The 21,890-nt window shown below is 44.6% G+C and overlaps 1 protein-coding gene across 1 annotated transcript in view; it reads right to left on the bottom strand.

Annotated features, from left to right (window-relative positions):
• LOC144139648 (glucose dehydrogenase [FAD, quinone]-like) overlaps window positions 1-21,890 on the bottom strand; it is a 55,316-nt gene that overhangs the window by 23,688 nt on the left and 9,738 nt on the right. Inside the window, exons 3-5 of the mRNA XM_077671942.1 lie at window positions 18,101-18,225; window positions 3,151-3,321; window positions 1,676-1,829 (exon numbers count right to left, since the gene is read on the bottom strand). Of these exons, the coding sequence (XP_077528068.1) occupies window positions 1,676-1,829; window positions 3,151-3,321; window positions 18,101-18,225 (450 nt within the window). The remainder of the gene's footprint in view (window positions 1-1,675; window positions 1,830-3,150; window positions 3,322-18,100; window positions 18,226-21,890) is intronic.

Here is a 21,890-nt window from a genome sequence, read left to right as displayed (position 1 = left end):
CCACCCGGCCAATGTGAAACAGAAGCCACGCCATAGTCTTATATACCCACAGCCAAATATAAACGTTTACATCCGGTGTCAATGTACCTACTTTGCAATACTGTCGAACAAGAGCAAGACATTACGCAAATATAAGGCAAAAAATCAATACATAAGTGGCATTTGCAGTGTTCCTTTATTAAAAAAATTCATCGATGCTTGGTTTTTGCCTCAGCATATGAAATACTACATTAACTGCAGAAAACCATCGCCTGCTGTTCCCAGTGCTACTGTAGCTCCTGGCGGAATTTCACAAATGAAACGGCAGACGCAACGAAAGGTTCCACTAGATATTCCGCTTGGCACGCTCGTGGAGTAGGGCAACGCGGTTCTATAAACGTTGTACTAGGGTGCCTTGATTCACGCGCGTCTCCGCTGTATACGGCAGCGCTGGCATTGAGGCGCCCGACTTGGAGCAGTGGAATGCGGTAAATTTAAATTGACTTGAGCAAACATCTAGCGTGTTATCTTGGTAGGGACGAGACGGGAAAGAAACAGAATGAGAGGCAAGGGGAAAAGAGAAGGCAGGAATGTACTTGCCAGGGGCGCCAGTCGACTCTCGTCTTTCGTCGACATTTGAAACGAGAAGAGCAGATACGCGGCCACTTTTTTTTGGTTCTTGGAGATGAAAAATATGTAGAACTGCAGCTACAATAAGCCTCGCGTAATACACTGGCCGCGTACCTGCTCACCTCGCTACAAATTGAGTTGAAAAACGAGTCTTCTCTCGCCCCTGCCTTGTAAATGTCTCTCTTCTCTTTCACACCCAGCTCTTATGCTCTTCCCCTCCCGTCTAGCTCTTCCTGCGACAAACATGGTGGGTGTTTGCTTTAGTTATAAATTTTCCCGCACTCACACTGCTCTCACGCCACCTATCGGAAACTTCAGTTTCTGTTTGACCTTGAATGCCAGCATGGAGTCTGAGCTCTGGCGCGAGCCCTTTTTGTATAATAAAGTGCAACATTGTTTTCGACGCGTTTGATTATTTTTAATATTATCACAAAAATCACACACTACTTTTAATGAAAGGAACGTTGGCACTACTTATGCATGATTGTTATGCATGAATGTTGACAAGTATGACATGTGGCACCAGATTTAATAGTATTGAAAGCATTGCCCATATATAAACTAATTGTCCAAGTGTTTTGAACTTTTGTCCAGGTGGCTGAATTGAGGGGCAGACAAGCAGGCCAAAATTTTTGGTTAGGTTTTAGTCTTTGTTGGGACAACTACTTGCCCCAACAAAGACTATTGTCTTTAAAACGCGTGCACATTTTCTAACAATGTGCTGGGTTTATATTTTCTACAGCTTCGCTGATCATCCACTTTCAATAAGTGGAATGGCTGCTAACTTTTTATTTAGATGTTCACCTCATAAAATATTACTCTATACCAGCTCCAAATGTGTGCACACACAACTTAGAAAACTATGGGTGCACTAATTACATGTATTATATCTAAAGAGGAAACTCATGGAATTTAAGTGCTAAAATAGTCTCAATGGGCCAAGTCATACTGACGTAAGTTCATACATGACGACAGCTATTTCAGTACAGTGAAAATAAAATGGCCAGTATTAGCGGATACTGCTGCAACTGCAACTATGCACAAATTCCGCGATTCAGCTGCATACCGGTTCGATTGTGTTCTTGATATTGCCTTATGCTGGTGTTGTCAAAAAGGTCCTTGAATCCTATTAAGTCGTTCGTTGTCGTAACCAGCAGTCCTAAAAAGATGACGTGATCCTGGAGACCGTCTCCTACCGGAAGCTCAGCAACAACTGGTATCTGTGAAGAATAAAAGCTTATATCAAAAGTTATATCCCGCATCTATGAAAGACCGCATGCAGGATTCCAAGGACCCAAGAATATCCGCGCTGTTTTTGTTTGCGATACAAACAAGAAGTAAAGAAACTTAAAGGGGCGCTCAAAGAGGTTTGGTCAACACATGGGTGTTCACATTTTTAAATAATTCATTGTTCTTGTAATTACCTACTTCAGGATTTTTGTGTTGTTGGCCGTCATTACCCTTTCGCACAGGGATTCTGTCTTTTCGCTCTTGTATGACGGCCATGAAGCTCTGAACAGCAGCGCAGCCAAATCTCCCGAACATGTCTGCTTCTTTAGCACCAAATGCCGTTTTTTATTGCTATGAGCACTTCATGCCGACATGTTTTGTTTAAATGTTCGCGCTCATCTCTTTTCTCTTGAAGCCGTCTTAAAGGGTTGTTATTTTAAATATGCCATCTTAAAAACCAATGCAATGCCTGTTCTTCATTAAAAGAAAACTGGTACGTTCGGTAAGGACGCTGCTTATCTCGATTATGTATTTATATTTTGCGTCACATAAGTTTAGGTTATATTGCGCTAAATTTTTTGGGCTTGTACAAGGCATGGCAGCAGTTTGACTACTTTAGAGCGGTATATCTTATGTATACTTCATGCCCTAGCAGTATTAAGCCTGTTTTGGTTTATCATGGGTGGTTAAATCAAGGGCAAACACGTATACAGACCAGAAATTTTCGCGCTTAGGCAGCCTAGAAAAGAAAATCGTCTGTACAATAGCAATCCGCACAAATATAAACCTATGATAATAACCGTAAGATTGATAAGGTGTTTCACACAAGTTTACTGAGTTTCAGTGACTCAATTTACCCTTCATTTGACAACTTAGTTGTACGGAAGCGTTAAAGTGTTTTACAAGATAATAAGATATTTTTAGCATCAAAATAAATACCAGGTTCCTTTCAGAAACATTTCCCACTGTACATTTTAACAGAGAGTTAAAAAAACATTCATTTGAAGTAATTGTGCCGCTTCAACGTGATGAACAAGCCACCGTTAGCACTGCGATGACGTTGTAAATTTAGGAAGGCTTTTGGTCAAACAGCAGAACTGGCCACTAAACGTATTACTTTCATCAATGACTTCCACGTGCAAATCAGGTCAACCTCGTTCGTTGAAGTGATCACGGCTATTGTTGACTTGGTTGTTCAATAGTTCTTCAAGCATTTCGTTCTTTGAATTCAGCTTTCTGGATATTGTGAATGTTGCTTAGTTCAACGAAACTTAAAATCCTAATTGGCCTATATATCAAACTTTTGCGTACCTGGTATTTCTCTAGCTGTTCTTTCGGTCCTATTCCGGACAGCATGAGAAGCTTAGCAGAACCAATGGCCCCAGCTGCCACCACAACCTCTCGTCCTGCGGTGACGTTCATTTTTTTTCCATCCTTCATAAATTCAACGGTAGTTGCTCGATTTTCTTCGTTGAAGTATATCTGAAACCGTTGGCAAAAATAGAAATAAAATGTATCGGCAAAGAAACAAGTGCGGTATGCTGTCCGGGAAGAGAGAGAAAAAGAATACCCAGTTAGCAAACAAATCAAAGCTGATCAACGTCATCTTGCTGAAGATGCGATACCAGAACAACGAACAAAAGAACATGAAGAATTCAATTTTTAATGTAGGGCTCTGCATCTAGCCGCAACTCATTCAGTTATCGACCCCTACCGGAAGTACTGAACGATGGCCGAGTGTTTAATATATTAATTGACCTAACATATACCAAGGAATTTCTAATATTGCATTGTTTTCCCCATAAATCAACTTTCGCCCAGTTAGCGTTGTTTGAGACAAACTGAAAAGTTTCTTTTCGGACACTGGTGAGCAGTACATGTATTGAAAAAAAAAAACGAGTTATATATATGTTAACCGGAAAGCGAGATAATAAATAATTTTCGTGAAAAACTTGCATTTTCAGTTTCTTATAAGCGTAAATAAGGAAATTTCATCTGTGTTCAGTAACTACCCATAACTTGGAACGTACAACTGAAATTTCACATCTATGGGTCCGTCGCTTTTGCTGGACGGTCGTATCCCACTCTAGACATTTGCCGCTCGTTATTGGGCAATGTTAAACATCACACCGCTCTTTACCGATTTGTAAGGACAACATCTTAAAATCTGGTTTGTGCATTATGATTATTAAAAGAATATATTAACGAGCAGAGCACATCTTGAACACTTTGTAAAAGCACGGAACTTACTCCAATCCCTGTAAAAGAAATTTTACGCATTCTAATTGTTGACAACATCAGCAAAAACAAGTTCGATGGCTCAATGGGCGTTCGCGATAATTAGCAATTTCTGGAAAATATATTCCGGACCTTTACAGTCACATGCTTTTGCAATCTTCACAAAGTCGACCAGATTGAGCTCTTACGCCATTGTAGAAATATACTTCCCAAATTACCCGTTTATAGCTTCAGCGGTTTGCTTATTGGTTGACATAACCTGTTTGACCTTTTTACTCCTTCAGGGGTGTTATTGCAATAAGTCCTGCTCGCCATTGTAGAGGTATCTGAAGGTGAAATACCTAAATTTGAATTTTACAGCAAAGCTTCTTACTTCTAGACCCATATAAATCTCATGCATGCGTTCCTACACTGTGAAAACAATCTGGAATTTCACGGACAAATTACGGACCAAACGACCGTTAAAATACACAGTCGAATTTTGTTTCTTACAAAAGGGACATAACACCCGTAAGTTCATGGAAATACGCCCTGTTCCTCAAAATACCAACGCTCCCTCCGTTTTACGCCGTTCCGTGCTAAACAGGCCTTTAAATCGTTTTATGTGCAACGGAAAGAAGTTTGCTTCACGTGTCAATCCTCTCCGAAAGTTACTTTCCCAAATTACCTTCACTAAGTGGTCTGTTTGCAGGGCGATGTGCGCAACGGCCCCATGTCACCGGCCAACTTTTTTTTCTTTTTCCTTTCCTCCTCTACCTCTTCCCCAACATAAGTAGTTCGACCTCTCCTATATGAATAAATTAATTCATTCATTACTTTAGAAAGGAATGCTTAATCTGCGTGTAGAAATATAATACATTTCGGCCGGCCCGAAGCTCCCGGTACTGCGGGCCGGCGTCACGAACATGAGAGTTTGTTGTGTGCGCCGACGCAAGCAACACACCTCTGTGGCCGTAAATTCCTCTCCAGCTCTCGCGAGCAAGACGTTTCGAATATCCAGCCAACGCCGCCAGGAAGCGCGCGTGCTGCCGATGAAGGCACTTATTAAGCAGCGGCGTATTCCTCCTCACGTCGTCTGCTAATCTCAAGTCCGCTTCTCTCGGTTAAATCTTTCGTGTAATTTTTATATTGCCCGCTTCGCAACATGCAGCGAGAGCAGTCTGCCTTAATTTTTGCCCAACCGACGAAACCGCTCCGCTCACTAATTACGTCAACCTCGGCTACCAGCGAGCAGCAGCGTTCGGCTACTCGTGCAAAAATCAAGACCTACTGCTCTCCCCGCGTGAATGGCGTGCGCGAAGTACGGCTATCACAAAGCGCTAACCATGGCCATACGCACACACAAAAAATAAATCAAACGCTGGATGGGAATCGAACCTAACACTGTAAGGTTTTGAAGCAGACACGGAATGCATGCACTACACCGAAGAACGGTTCGTGACATCTAATCAGCCGGTTTGATTCCATGTGGACGGAACCATACACATTTCGCGTCATCTCCGTCTGGACGGAACTTCACCATATCGGTATCGCTCCGTCGTAGTGAAACCCTAAACTTTTCGCTTTGATTCTGTCTGAATGAACGGAACGCTAGACACTACCTATGTTGGTATCGAGGGCCATCCGTTGGTATCGAACTCCATCCGTTCGTTGTCGTGTGCAGGCCGCAGCACACTGCACACTGCCGTTGACGTGCACAGCCGCCGTGTGCCGCACTATTTTATGCGGTTTGAGATTATGTGGCTGCTTGTTTTCTGGCAAGGTGACGTCAGCACTCCTTGAAACGGCGTCGCTACTGCTGTCGGGAGCTACAGGATACTCTTTTACGGGGAATGTACTATATACATTTGATATTTCGTACCACTGTCTCATGAGCATCCTTGCACTTGCTGGTCCAACACGAACGACGGGGAAGTGGTTAGGGCCACTGATCTCCACCAGAGTTGCTGGATGGTGCTTCGAGCTCTTCGGCAGAAGTTCGAGCGCTCGTCCCGGCAGTCGGGTAAATGGCCGCCGTTCCAGCATAGCGCATGCTACATATGGGCCTGTTTCGAGCGCATTCCGCCAAAAAGCCTGCTTGTTACGCGGTCAACTGCACAAGCAGACCAAAGAAGTCGTCTGGGAAGACGTTCCACTTGGAAGTATTACAATATTCTGTACGACGTGCGAGATACGCAGCGAGACGCAAATGTCATATCAGTGTCGTTTTTAAGCTGCGGCTCTTGTTACGCAGATTCCCTCGCTCTAAGCCAGATTTATACCGGCGTTGGGTGGTAAACTTATACCCTAGTTACACGGCGAAAGTAACCGCAGTTAAGTTTAACCGTGGTTACTTAACTTTAACTGCGATTATCGCAAACTGCGGTTTTGGCTATTACACGCGAAATGGCAAGTTTGGTGACCGCGGTCACTTGATTGTGAGCGTAACAAAAATAAATTACCACACTTTTAACTTCACAATAAAAAACAAAAGAGATGCAGTGTAGACAAAAAAAGTATCGTTAAAGCAGTCGCTTCTGACCCAAACGCAACGCACTCGCGCGCGGCGAGGAGAGGGGATTCCCCAAAAGCTCGCAACCGACTTGGTTTGCTTAGGTGTGTTCGGTGTTGGGAACTTTCGGCTTAGCATTGCGGTAGATATTTGACCGCCGCTATCTCTACAACTGCGAATTACCACCAGCACGCTGCATGTCGTCTCTCGGCTGGAGGGTACCCCTACCCTCACAGGTTCACGAACGCGGGTCTAAATCGTGACAGACATGTGAGATGAAACGAAGTCTAGACAGATGTGTTGGGTTCTTAGATGCAGTAATGACTACGTAAACTTGTCGGACGCGTCTAAAGTTGGATATCGGCTGCAATGGCATGAGCGCTTTTTGCAGCGATCTGCGCTTGGCTCCACCCGTTCTTAGTACGAATTAAACTACTATTATTAGTATTATTTTCTTCTTAAATGCACTAACGGCTACGCAAACTTATTGGATGCTTGTAAGTTTGGGGAAAGGCTACATTGACACGAGCGCTTTTTGCAGTGCTCTGCACCTGGCTCCGAGCTATCTGAGTAGGAATAAAACTATTAGCAATATTAGAATCCATTTCTACCACTTTAAATTATCTTCACTGGTTTCAATGAGTACAGTTTCCACTCCAGCCTTAGCGCTGAGATCCCTCGATACGTGTGCTTTAAATAGAAAGGCACCTGCATACGAGATGGATTATCGTGTAGCCGTAGAAAGGTTGCGGTAGTTTACACTTTCTGTAACCGTGAGCTTTGTACCTTCGGTTTTGGTGAGCGACGCTGTGACCGCACGGGAGCCTGAAATCTGAAGTGGAAATCCCACGTTTGTGGTGGTCATTTTATCAAGACCTAATGTTATTCACTAACTCAACAGCCCAAGCTACAAACCACCCCTCCTCCCATTCCCGTTTTACCACCTGCGTAGAATAAAGGCTGGAACCGATAGTTAAAAAAATGTGGCAGTGTTAACATCAGCCGGTGTTTTTTAATGCTTAAGTATTCTTTACAGAGTACCTAAAAAAATCCTGTAATGCCTGGTGAAGACACCAAAAACGCGCGATTAGTTGCCTCAAATATGGGTGCATCAGCCCGAGTCCTCCAGCACAGACACATTTCCGAAACGCTGGACAAAGTTTAGATTTGGAGAGGGGGGCATGGAAGTTCAAAATTAAACAGCAAAATCATCTAGCCCTCCGTCTAATGATTATGATGGTTGAACACAAAGCTTTCTTCGTGCGAAATCGAATGAGAAATGGTCAAAGTCAAAGACGCTGCGATCAAAAGACCAAACTGCGTGCTGGTCAAATCCGACGGTTAACTAGTCAAAGTTTAAATTCAGAAGGCAACCAAGGAAACCCATACGATAGAGCTTTGCGATAAACCATCATCGTCGTTAGACGGAGGTGTGCATGATTGTTCAAGCGTGGGTGGCAGCTTGTAAACCGACCGCAGCATTCAGTTGTGAAGAGGTTTCGGGCACCCTCCTGTCTTGCGTCCTTCAGCCACGCAGGAATTGGTTTTTGAAAAACCATTTACCAACTAGCCAGGAACCATTGCAATGCTTGTAAAGCAATGCTTCTCCACGACAAGCAATAACGTTCTACTATCATGCGGTATTTATTCTATCAACGATTCCCGATTACTGTAGTAAGAGCATTTCTGTGAAATTAAACACGTTTCAGCCGTAGGTAATGAAGTTACGGAAGCGTCGTCCGTCACAATTTCTGTTTTGAGGTAAATCTTCGAAGACACCCCCAACTTTGTCTTTCGTTTGTGCACGACGTGCCAGCGCCGCAGCATTCTTAGATCGGTTGCACACACCGGCTTTGTGGGAGCATTTAGCGGCAATATACCCCTCGATTCGCGAAACTGCATGCAGGCATGAAAAAATTGCATGAAGCAACGAACTTTCACTTCCAGCTTGACTTCCAGCGTGACGCATTGAGCGTCGTCTGCTATTTGTAAATACTGAGTATGGGCGTAAATAACACACATGGCATGCCTCGTAAACGTCACATCCACGCTCAAGATTTACCGATCTGAAAAATACACGTGGGGTTACGTACGCTTTGCAAGCCGCACCGCAGAAAAACGACAGAAAACCATGCACAACTACGCTGCACTGACCGCCACCGGCATTCCACTGACGAGCGGTTCGCCACGGGCGGCGCTGTTCGCTGAAACGACGGTGGTGCCATACAACGGCCGCCCGGTACCGATATAAAATATTACCAAAAACTTAATCAATCAACTTAACAAAACATGCACACTTCAGGATTCGAAATTTCGACTTAGTGCTCCAGACCACTCAGCCGTAAGCCAGCGACGCTAGGGGAGGAAATATTAAGTAATAGAATGTATAGCCAGTTGACAATCTTATTTAGTTTTAGCATTTCAAGCGGCTTAAATCGCTATTTCTTGTATAGCACTAGTGGACTAAGCGTCCCCCCCATTCCCCAAATATCTCATGTCTAGCGACTGCATTCCTAAAAGCATTCGCAGGTGTGTGGTCAGGCTGCTGACCGCTGTACCAGTTCACCCACTGCGAAAAGGGCCTCACGAGCCCTCGTTTTACGCTGTACAATAGAAGTGTCGGTTGAGTTTAATTCCTCAGTACCTATACCAACTCTTCTCCCGCCTTCATGTGTGCTTGTGAGAAGCGACTTGGTCTTAGAGCATCATACAGTCATACAAACTAACATTATACATCATACATCATACAAACTAACAAACTAAAGGCCCATTCTTCCTTACACGAACGTGCCGTGGCTTATTTGGAACTGAGCGAATTAATTGCGACGACCCGCCGGCCGCCGGCCGCCGGCGAGCCGTGCAGTGGCGCAGTCAAGCCGAGCCATCTCGTTTAGACGTCATACGAAGCGTCACAGGAAATGTGCAAGGAGGATGCAGAGAGGGGGACAGCATTTTCGAAGTCATTTTTTTACTGAATACAGTCGCTTAAACGCAGCGAGAGAGGTCAGAAAATGGTTTGGAGACTAGAGACTAGAGTTAGCGCTAGTAATTTCGTAATGTTTTCAAATCACTTAAATGTACCTTTAATAGCGGCACTCAGATTATGCGGTGCCACTCTATTTGCCCTCGAGCACTCCTCAACCCGGGAGAATGAAACCGCGGCTGGAAGCTAAAGCGACATGGCGCTCAAAAGGCCGGAGCTGCATTGCCTGCGACCAGGGATGTCGCTACCTGCCCTCTGATGCGTGGTTGAGTACAAAAACCAAATAATAGCTTTTAAGAAATGTTTTACGCGTAAGTCGATTTAGATACGATGGTTGCATAGAAGCTAGTGCATGGGAGGTCATCTCCCTAACCACACCGTGCTCCCCAGCCGGCACAAGCGCTGGCTAATCGCAAGCGGCTTTTGAACAAATCACTTAAGTTTGGCTACCGCGCGGGAAAAATTTCTGGAACAATATTTATGCTTTTGTCTTTAAACAGGTGACAGATCTTGAGTTGCAATCTACTTTCACTTGCATACGCACGCGACTTAATCCCTCACAACGCTGTCGCAGACATACCTAGGCTCCGAAGTTTTCACCGCGGTATCTAGTCGTGTGAAACTTTCAACCGTGTCTGGCTATAAATAAATCTAGGCTGCTTAACGCAACAGTTGTTAGCCTTGATGTATTACTTTGCGTTCGCAGGGGCTTCGTTTCAAAAATCGAACAGATCGCTGTTGTAATGCGCTTGTGCTCTGATGGGCGCAACCACCCACATGTACTGCCACGTCATGGAGCCCGACGTAACCAGTGCGGCGTCACCTTAGGAACACTGACGCTCGGACAAAATCATGGCAGCGCAGGTGCATGGTTGCCTGCATGCGCGCCATACCAGTGAGGGCAACCTATAGTGGAAGGGGGGGGGGCGTTATTATGGGTCAGCCAATTGAAAATTTCAACAACCGTGATTCAGAAATTACTGCAAACGGAGGAAGGATACTAAATCTGTGTTCTTTAGAGTGATCATAGAGGCAGCGCTAAACACGAAAGAAGTTAAAAAAAAAACTGCATCTGGTGTAGAAACTGGTGAAGGCTGTTTGACTTTCTGGTGGAGAACATAGATTAACTACGAAGGCCAGACATGGCACATTGATGACAGAGCTGTAGTCGAACTTCACCGCTGTAAATTGGAAGATGCCACTAAATATACTTGTGTTCAACTAACAAGCCTTGGTAATTATATTTTTATTACAGGCTACGCACTCCGCTTACATAGCTTCAGTGTGTGCTCGCATTATGACTCTGCCATTTTGCATTTCCCCTGAATAAAAATAAAAGTTACAAAGCAGTAGGAAAGTCATGTATAGTATGCCCGTACAGTTTCGAAGTGTTCAATTTAATTCGGTATCAGGTACTTGTTTTCACGTTTTTGTTTACTTCCTGCAGTTTTGCTTTGCTTTCCAAAATGAAATCACGCAAATGCATGTGCATCCCACGAGCTGTTGGAGGAGTTGTCTCTGGATTGTGGTAAATCATTTTCACTGGTCAAATTTTTTTCTTATAACTGGCAGTTCCAAAACAGCTTGGCCCATCCTTTCAAAACTGACCTAACTGAAGGGACCAGTTCACTTCCAAGCTTAAGGTGTCGCTAGATAAATGGATATAAGGTGATCTTTGGTTAGGCCAAGCAATAAGCCCACGTGGAAGTTTTTGAAATGTCAAGAATTTAAAGATTATTTTTTTCAATCTAAGTATAAGGCGTTTCTTAGAGAGTAATTTCTTTTAGAAGTATTCAGTATTTTTCACGACTTAATTACTTTAGCATGGTATTCTTGAGTAAGCCAAGTTAAATGTTTTAACGCAATTGGCTGCAGACGTAATTTATGTTTGAAAGGAACTACCCACTAGAACAAGCACTGTGAAGTCGCATGTTGATGCATGACAGTTGAGTTTAGGCAATAGTGTGAAGCCCCCAAAGCATTCACATGCATTTCGAGACTACAAAGGGTGTGCAATACACGTGTGCTTGCACAAACACACAAGCACACACGTGGTATGCGAGTGAAGCAGAGAGAGAGAGAGAGAGAGAGAGAGAGAGAGAGAGAGAGAGAGAGAGAGAGAGAGAGAGAGAGAGAGAGAGAGAGAGAGAGAGAGAGAGAGAGAGAGAGAGAGAGAGAGAGAGAGAGGGGTACAAAAACGTTTTTGGAGCACTAGTTGGAATAACGACGAGTGGTGACCAGCGCTTGAAGGGCGCCGGTGACCTGAGCCGCTCGTTCAGCAAGTCCTTGCTGGACTTAAGGGTCCGAGCTGCCTAACGCCGCCTCCAAGTGCTCCTCAGAAGAGATGAGATGGAATAAGTTGTGGGGGCATTGCCAAATGATATGAGAGACTCTTTCGGGGGCTCCACAGTCGGGGCATTGGGGAGAACGAAATATTGGGGGATAAATTGCATGTATTCTGGCGTGACAAGGGAGGGTATTGGTTTGAAGAAGGCCTCTGTATCGTTTCTCTGCGACTGGAAGTGACCAGTGGGGTGGGGGAAAGCGCCGGCAAGAGAGGCGGTAGTGGCAGGTAATTTCCTGGAAAGTTAACCCGCTGTCACGGGCTCATTGGGCTCCATGGGACCCAATGCGACTCCATGCGACTTGACCCAGCTCGGACGGTTAGCTCTCGAGCTGCAAGGTTAGCCGCTTCATTTCCTTCCAGCCCCGCATGAGCTGGAGTCCAAATCAGCTCCACGTGGGAGATGGGAGGATTTCGAAGAATTTTGAGATCCTGCGGGGAAATGTTACCCCGGGCGACGAAATTTCGAATGGCTGTTTTCGAATCAGAGATAACAATTGTTGGGGTAGGCCGGTGAGTGAGCGCAAGTGTATTGGCCACCTCTTCCGCAGTGGCAGGGGAGCGCGTTACGATAGTTAGTGATTGGTAAGGGGGTGCTTTAGGGTCGAAGAGTGGGCTGGCTGCATAAGCATTGTGGTGGCGATAACTAGCGGCGTCCACATATGCTGTGGTCGGGCCCATGGGGTATTTACGGACGAGCACGCATGCACGATGTTAATGGCGTTTAGCATTGTGCTCCGGGTGCATATTACGGCGAATTGGCTGAACGAGTAGGAGATTGTGTAAGTCGGGAGGAATGCGTACTCTCTCACCAGTAAAGGTGCATGAAGCCCGAGCGAATCTACTGTGGATTTGTCTGTAGGGGTGGTAGAAAGGCGGGAAAGTTGAATCACAGAGTGGGCTTCCATGAGCTCTTCAGCTGCTTTATACACAGCTGAAGAGCTCATGTGTTATACACTTCCAGTTTGGCAGTGAAAGTGCTTTGAGGGATTAGAAGCCCCGTTTTGTAGATTTTTCGAATGAGGAAATTTACTTTATACAGTTCTGTTTTAGTTGGATGGTTGGATGTAGGTATGGGAGAAAGTGTGCGATGCGACTTATTACGAAGGCATGAATTAGCCGGAGACTCTCAAATTCGGTCATTCCCTTGTTGCGGGCTGTTATGCGACGGATGAGGCCTAGCAGAGAGCTACATGTGTATATTATATACTTAGGCTGATTGTAATGCAAAACAAAGACACTATACTCATAAGATTATCCAACGGGAAATCATTCGTAGAATAAGGGGAAAATGTTATAATCGACCATATTTAGAGAAAATCCCTAAGGTGGAGTAAGTTTCTGCAAAGGAAAGTTTGACATCCGCCCGAATGGAGCCGTGCGGCTACAAACAAAAGCTATATAGCTTCCTCGAGAACTTCGCAGTTAAAGAATAATTCGTCCTGCAGCATGACGAATATTTTTTCAACTGAAACGTTTTTGAGAAAGTGGTATACCTTGGCTCTGTAGCCGTACGGCTGCATTTAGGGAAATGTAAATCTTTCCTCGGTTGAAGATGTTTCAGCTGCGTGACACTGGCCCCGACGAAAAAAACTTTCCTACACATACGTCACCGACAAGTCAGTGCACGTGTTTGTTATGTCATCGTTGGAAATGCAGGCGTGGGTGTTTGTTCTCTTCATCTCTATTTTTAGCAGTTTTTGAATTTGGCAGCCATTCTGTAGTTCCGTGAAGTGGTTAGTTTCTTTGTGAACCCAGAATTTTGTTCCATCATGACGGATATGTTTTGCAGCAAATTCATGCTGTACAGCATGTAGTTTCAATTACCTAGCCGCCACTCAAACATTGCAAGATTACCTGACGACTTTGTTATTTTGCTTTTTTTAGCCACTGTCTTGGGGACACGCCTGGAAACTCAAGGATAAACTGGGCAGGACAGGTGCACTTATTGTAAATTAATGCACATTTTCATTGCCAACCAGCTGCATTCATTGGTGCTCATGCCTAGAGCTGTGCATGTTTAACCGAATACAAGATGGAATCGCATGAACACTGTTATATTCTAGTATTAGAGAGCTTTCTTTGTGTGATCTATAACAAGACATTTTACTATTTTGGCTTTTGTATTAGAGGCTTTCCGTTATCTGATGTAGAGACAGATAAAGTAGCAATGGAGCAAGATTGTTAATTTACGGAGCTTACTATTTTTCGCTTACGGAAAGGTTTAAAGCAATACGGTGGGTCCGTTATATTCCGGACCTTACTTTTTCTCATTCACGGAACGACGTAATAAGAGTACTGTGCGCCGTTATATCCCGGGCGTTACATTTTGTCATTGACGGAAACTCAAATCGCAATACGGTGAGCCAGCGAAATGACGGACGTGATGTTCCAGAAGTTACGGACTTCCAGTTTTACTGTGGTCTTGCGGTACTACTTAATGTCCGTTCTTAAAATTCTATCCGTTTTAGAAATTACGGAATTGTGTCCGGCCACATTTTACTAGCACCTTTCTCAGTAAAATGGGTCTTTTTTACTGTGCAAGACACGACTGAGCGGCTTATGAACGTCTCGGAGAGACGCCGCGTGGACAGGAATGATTGTTGCGGGTTGGGATCTTATAATAGGCGGCTCGCGAACAGGAAGTGCTGCGGATGGAAGGAGAGGAAGAAATAGTGTGGTGCCCGCGCCACAGCACTCGGACAGGTTTCATGTCCCCGCTACAAACGCATGCACTTTCAGCCGCCGATCGCGCAGTACACAGCTAGTCTAGCCCCTAAAAAATCAACGAGAGGATAATTAAATACAACGAGCAGCTCAGAACCTCAACGACATCTTCGCTGGCATTCCAACATCACAAAGAAAGCCGGCCCTATTTTTTGTACAGATGTATGGACAATACCTGCCAGCACGAACCAACTGGACATATCAGCAACGGAAGATATCGTCACGTGATGACAACCAAGTGGTGAGGGAAACATACCGCTCTGGTTACAACTATTGATAAAGAAACTGGGTGTGGGCCTGGCCTGCGCAAGATCTCCCATGGCCGTCTTTAATTACTGTAAATACATATCGCTCATCATCTTCTGTGGGTCCTGTCACCTCCGTCAGCACCCAAGTAACATTTTTGGTGGATGGTGCGGAATTCATCGCCATTCTGGCCCTCCAGCTTCGCTCTGTTTCGGCTACTTAAACGGTCACTTCCTGGCTCTTCAATCTCGTCGGCATTCCCCAGGTCCGTTGAGCCATAGACAGGAAAATTGTTCAGCTCCGTGTCCCCAGCCTATGACCACCCGCAACCTGACCAGACGATGATGTCATTCCCCTGCCCTGTACTTCGGCGCGTTTACAAAAGCATTGGGTGGTACTTGATTGAGTCGATGGTCATTACTGTTAATTGTAGGGCTAACATAATTGCTGCCATTGTAACGCTAACGTAATGTAAGTGCCATCACAATTCTAATTTACAACGAGGGTGATGCCAGAGATCCTAAAATGTATCGGTTTGCCATCTTTATATTGGTGTACACAAGCTCTTTGCAGAGAAATTAGCCGAGTAAGTAACATCCTAGGTTTCGAACAATTGAAAGAGCGGGGTGGATTTCTGTAAGGCTACTCAAAAATAGATCACATCAATGCAATGAACCCGTCAATGCATGTGTCTGCTGAGCGTAACGAGCGTCAATATGCGGTATTTCTGGATTGCCAAAAAGCCTTTATTTAGTGCAGTCGCCTGTAGTGATGAAAGCATTGAGGGGACAGGAAGTATATCGAAATGTACACAGTGCTTCCGGAAGACAAATGCAAAGAATGTACGGGAATGGTAACGCTTTTTACGAACGCTGGGAGGTTCGCTGCCAGACACGGTGACACCATCTCACGAAAGTCATTTACAGCTTGCCTGTAGGGGATATTTAGGAAGCTTAATTCGGAGAAGTCAAGGATAAAGGGAGTTGAGAGTAAATATGAGCAACTGGAATTTTGCGGATGAAGTCGTCTTGTTCAATGATTCCACAAAGAACCCGCAAAGAATGCTTCAGGAACGGTACTAAAAGATGTTTGCTTATAACTAAACATAAATAGGAGTAAGTCGAAAGTAATGTGCTATGGAGTTTTTGAAGGTACGTTGCGCTTGATGTGAACACAGAGACGGACACGGGAAAAAAACGTATATTTTCACGCATACTTTCCCGTGAAAGTATACGTTTTCTCCCGTGTCCGTCTCTGTGTTCACATCAAGCGCAACGTACCTTCAAAGGCATGTTACCCCAACTAGCCCGACATCACACTTTACTGAGTTATATGGAGCACCGGAAAGCGTCCCCTTCTACCTAGGGAACGAAATACCAGATAAGGGTGGGGAATACAACAATTTAGTCAAAGTTTTGAGCTCTGAACCCTACCATTAGAAGTAAATCTGACGTCGAATACCTATGGACTTGACAGCATTCGTCAAACACTGCTATGTAATAAAGAGTACGCCACTCGGCGACTAAATAGACGGTATACAACGAGTACAAATTCCCTGGGATGGCGTATGCTGAAGAAAGTTAGGGACTCGCTAAAGAACCATAAAAATATCGAATCAGCCGAATATGATATGTAAAGAGGAATTATACCAGTAACTCTTGGCATCTTGGATTAGAAAGCAAACTCGGGTGCAAGATATCCTAACCCACAAGAAGTGGGATTAAGCTGGGTATGTAATGTGAAGAACTGACAGACAGTGTACATCCCAGTAAGGCTATCGAGAGGCGCGTCGCAAAATAGGAAATGACCAATAACGTGATGCATGGATGGGATAAGGCAATTTGGTATTAAAAAATAGATGCTGACGGAGCAGGTTTGAAGGAGTTTGAAGACAATAGGAGGGGTCCTCTTCCAGCACTGAAAATAAAAGGCTGATGATTATGGTGGTTATGCGTACCGAGCGTTAATTGCCCATATAATATCCTAGACTGTGCCTCATAAATGATTTGCTATAGGTAAAGCTAGGAATTTAACAACTCATGTTTTCTGCATATTTGATTACGGGAAAGCAATGTCGGGAAAGATGACGGACCAAAAATTGCTCTAAATGTTAAGCAGGTAGTAATGTAGAGGATGAAAACCGACGCAAAACTCTTCCAGACGCTAAGCAAACATCACAACTTAAAACCGCATTTTCTGCGCTTTCTTTAGTATATTTCGAAATCGTTATTACAGAAGACTTAAAGCCATGTTCGCCTGCTATCAATCTGTTGATCGATTGTAAGGTTTAACGCGCCGACTCAACGCAGGCGATGAGGCGCGCTGTAGTGGAGGGCTCTGGATATATTTTGACCATCTAAGTATCTTTAACGTGCGCCGAAATCTCGCACATACGGGTGCTTTTCGCCTCTACCAGAAAGGAGGTAGCTGAGCATGAAATAGGTATCTGAAGTAATTTTTTTATTCTGGGCAGCTTTTCCCTACTTAAAGAAGATGCAGTATTTCTAAATTAATACGACGACTAAAATACCTGTGCATGTTGACATTTATTTCTCCCGCCCTCGACTAACAACCGTTTTTAAGCCTATTTAAATAAAGACTGATAAATTTATATGTTGCGTTTGCTCAAACTTTCACTCTGGGTGCAATAAAGAGCAATGTAGCGGCACCGACCATATGGTAAGTGCTTCAAAATGTTTTGTCATTGAAAGATTGATTGATTGTAGGATTTTAACGCGCCGACGCAGCGCAGGCAATGAGGCGCGCCGTAGTGGAGGGCTCCGGATTAATTTTGACCACCTGGGGATCTTTAACGTGCGCCGAAATCTCGTACACACGGGCGTTTTTGCTTTTCGCCTTTGTCATTGAAAGAGGATTTTAGAACTTTGAGCAAAAGGGGCCGACCTCAAGATTGTGTACATTTTGTTAAAAGGGGGTAAAACAGGTTTTACTACTAATATTGTTTCAATTTTATAGAACAATTCTTCTCCCTTGATGAACCGCGGGCTGTTTGCAATCTCCAGCTACACGGTCGGTTTTTTGGACCTGATGTATCAGTCTTTTTCAGGCAGACCTGAACCATACCTACAGGAATTAAAAACGTTTATTCTTACTCATATTTTTACAACTCTTCAAAGTGTTACGTACGTTTACTAACAGTGCCATTCTAACTTCCTTAAAGATTCCAAGCCTGTCATCAGGTTTGAAAGAGAGGGATGTGAAAAATAATTACCTTGGTAGCAGTGCTGTTTATGGAGATTCGAAGGTTTTGATATAAATAACTTTGCATATGAAGAAAACAGGTGAATGCACTCATTCTCGTTCCATTAAACGTGTTCGTTTGTGTTCTTGAGTATCCTGAATTCAAAGAAGTACAAAATAGTTTATAAAGTTTGCATTTTTGGATAACCATGGTTGCACAAAAACGTGATAATAAAACGTCACATGAGAAGTAATACGCGTAATTACGAATTCAGGGCGAGATGAAAAAGGAGAATACATACAAATAGTTCACGTTAAGTTGGATGAAAAAAGAAATCGGGTGCGTATCCGCTAACTTCACTGCAAATGTAGTCTAACAACAATAGACTTCAGCCGCACCTGCGACGTAAATGCCTGTCTTCTCTCCCCCGTCCATCGTTCACGCTATTCATTCCGGTTTCGCTCCTCGTATGGTAAACACACTGAAGGTTTGCTCAAGTCGATTCATCTTCCCGCATTCGCACGATTCCTGCCCCATTTATTGGATTATTGGAATATTTCGTAGCTGTTGGACTTGTAATGACGCCTCAACCGCGAGTACCAAGAAGGCAATTCGCGCAAGCACTATAGACAGCGAATGTGGCGCTGTGCGACCCTGTCTCTGGACGCCGCACGGGCCTCATGGCTGAAGGGCCGAACAACGAAAACTGGGTTGAGCATCCTTGGCGCTCAAACGACTATATGAGGATTACTGCACGTCTTTCAGAGGTTTCACTGACGGCTCCGTTGACCCATTCCTTGGACGCGCGGGGCAGCCTTTGTGTTCCCACAATGCGACAAAAAGCGCAAGTTCCATCTTTCCGACAACAAGACACCCGAGATGGTTCAGCGGGTGATTCAATGGCTAGAAATGTAAGAACGATTCTAAGAATCTGTGATCCCTATAGAAGGCCATGAGCGTCCTACGCCGGCTGAAACGATCCGACAAAACTTCCGAAGTCATCTCGAATATCCGGCAACGAGTCAGTAGGCTGTGGACCCACGGTCCTCTCGAGACCTCTTTTCTGGACACCGGGCCAAGCAGGAATCTTGGGCACTGGTAAGGCCCACGCGCTTGCGAAACAAGCCACAAGGGAACCATCATCTGGGCAAAGTTACATCACCCGGTCTCAAGCCTCCACGTCTGCACATATATATCTTCCTGGGAGAGAGAGAGAAATAGAGAGAGAGAGAGAGAGAGAGAGAAAGAGAGAACGTTTATTGAGAGCATTTACGGCGTTTATTTTAGCAATGGTTCCCTCTTCCCAGGAAAGCCTGAGGCATCCTTGGCACCGGCTGCTATCCCGGTGGACAGGAGCTGGTCCGCGAGGCAGGGGCTGGGCAGTAGTGTGTGCCACTGCTCTTGGGCGTTGGGGGTGCGGGGAAAGGTTGGTAGGTGCTTGTTTCTCCTGAACTCTATGACAATATGTCAGAGTGTTTCTGGCTGTTAGCTGTATTTTCATTCTGATGGATATTGGGTGCGTGATATCCAGTGTAGCATAATTGGATGCGGGTGTTTGTAGATGTCTGAGCACTGTTGAGCTCCTTTCGGTCACAGTGTCATCATACAAATCTTACGGCGAGCATACTGTGAAGGACAATGGCAATGCAGTGGGGCAAACGTTACCTCTCTTTAGCTCGTAATTGTACAGCCGCCTCAAAATGGAAAGGAAGTCGCAGCTACGAGCTGTGGTAGCTGTGAAGCGTCCGGACCTTTCTCAGCACTTGCCCAGGGAATGGCACATTGTCGTTCACAGGATTCGAATGGGTCGGCAAGGAAACGAAATTGCGGCAGTTCGGATGATCCCGAGTGGTCACATTGCTCAGCCAATATTGATGCTGCACACGTTTTTTGGCACTGCCCACGCTGTGCTGACTGCTGACAATAAGCCTTCAAAAAAGTGCGATTGGAAGTCTTCCCAATCCTAGCGGTGAACGGCGTCTGCTTACCGCTTTGTACGGAATTCCGTTGAGTTATTCGGCCTACACCCCTTCATTTAACTTCCTACCCCGTATGAGCCCTCATTTTATTTTTGTGTCCTGTGTTGCGTTATTGATTTTGCCCTGCAGGGTACGCAACCAGGCTAATAATGATGATAATTTCATTTGTTCCCAATTCCCATTACCTATCGCCTTTCCCCTAGACACCAAAATTCGCCAAAGCGTAACATGGCGTCCTTGTACCTTCTGCAAATAGAAATGCGTGTTACCACCACCACGAGGTCTAGGCTACAGCGCAAATTTTTTTTGTGTGTTATTCGGCTGTAAAAACATTGTTCTCAGTGCGTTTTCTTTTATTCGCTCTGATAAAAAACAAGCACATATTTATTTACAATGAAAATAACACTGCGAGTACCAGTTATACATTGATGCGTTACCTCAGTTATCCCAAATTCGAGTTTTGCTCAATAATGTTGAGCAATTATAAAGTTTGGGGCCAGATTTAGTAGTTTGGAAATCTTATGCCCATGTAAACTTCATGTTCAAGAGTTTTCTTATGTTCTACCGGGTTGCTAATTCGAAGGACAGATATACAGACGTACAAACCAAACTTTTAGTTTCTAAGTAGCCCAAGAAAAACTCGTATTTAAAATTAGTAATGAATATGACAGCATGGTGTCGTGAACTAACTGACCAGGCGAAGTACCTTCCGTAGCAGGGTGGCGAGTTGGGCGAGTTGGTGCGCTTGCATCTTGGGGAACAGCGCGAACTAACAGGGACACAATAAGAAAGAAGTCCTGTCCAGCGCTAGTCCTGTCCACTTCTTTCTTATTGTGTCCCTGTTCGCGTTGTTCCCCAAGATGAAGTACCTTCCATACTTCATGGCTTTCACTATTGCCCTCTCTTTCTCATTAAAACATCCACACAAGCACAAGCCTAAATGCGCAAGAACACGTGAAGCCACGAACTCACCAGCAGTTGAACACTGCCCTAACACTAGGACGCACAACCTATGCAAGCAAGCCCAAAGCACGCGCAAAGAACAAACCTACTCGTCGTGACAAGACGTTTGGTGCCGCCTGTCCCTCGCCTGACTTGCACTCCATATCCTTTAGGAACACCGTATCCGAAAGCCTTCTAAAATCGCATCAGCGATTCAAAAAATGGATTATAAAACATAGTCTGTCTTCTGGTAGGTAAGCGCTAGATTTTTCGTCTACCTGTCTGTCTGTCACTCAATTCAGCCTAACTACAAGCAGTTGAAAGTACACTTGGAAGTACGGGTACAATCCGTACCCAGTGCTTTGCTTGCCATCAAGAATTATCTCCCATGGTACCTGATATAGGGTGGGACTGCTCGAGCTGAATGAACTTGGCCCGAAGAACCCTCCGCGACGGGTTTTGACCTACGGGGACTGGATTCCACCTGAAGGACGATGAAGAAAGACGCTGGACTCCTTACCGTGGTTCGTCATAAAGGTCGGCATGATAGTCCATTATTAGCCCCATTTCTTTTCCCTTTCTGGCTTGGAGCGAGCTATTAATAAAGGCATTCCCCTCCACTCCATTCCCTTATACTTCATAGAGAAGTATATATAAGCAGGTATAGAAAATTAAACCATTCTTCATTAAATAATCATGTCGGATTGTTTTTTACGAAAATAAGTAAGAAGAAACCGCTTCCTGAGCGAAGGAACTGTGTCAAAGGCAGGCGAGGTAAATGCAAAACGGAAATAAACATACATAATAAGGCTGGCTCGTGCTACCATGAGTGGCGCCATACTGAACGAAAACAAAACATGCAGAACTCTGCTTTCTGCTGGTGTAAGCTGCTCAGACAA

This window comes from Haemaphysalis longicornis, unplaced genomic scaffold, assembly GCF_048455015.1.
Source record: "Haemaphysalis longicornis isolate Haplotype H1 unplaced genomic scaffold, Haemaphysalis longicornis Haplotype H1 scaffold_5, whole genome shotgun sequence".
NCBI lineage: Eukaryota > Metazoa > Arthropoda > Arachnida > Ixodida > Ixodidae > Haemaphysalis > Haemaphysalis longicornis.
Note: the sequence above shows the minus strand (reverse complement) of the source record. Positions and strands in the feature narration are given on the sequence as shown.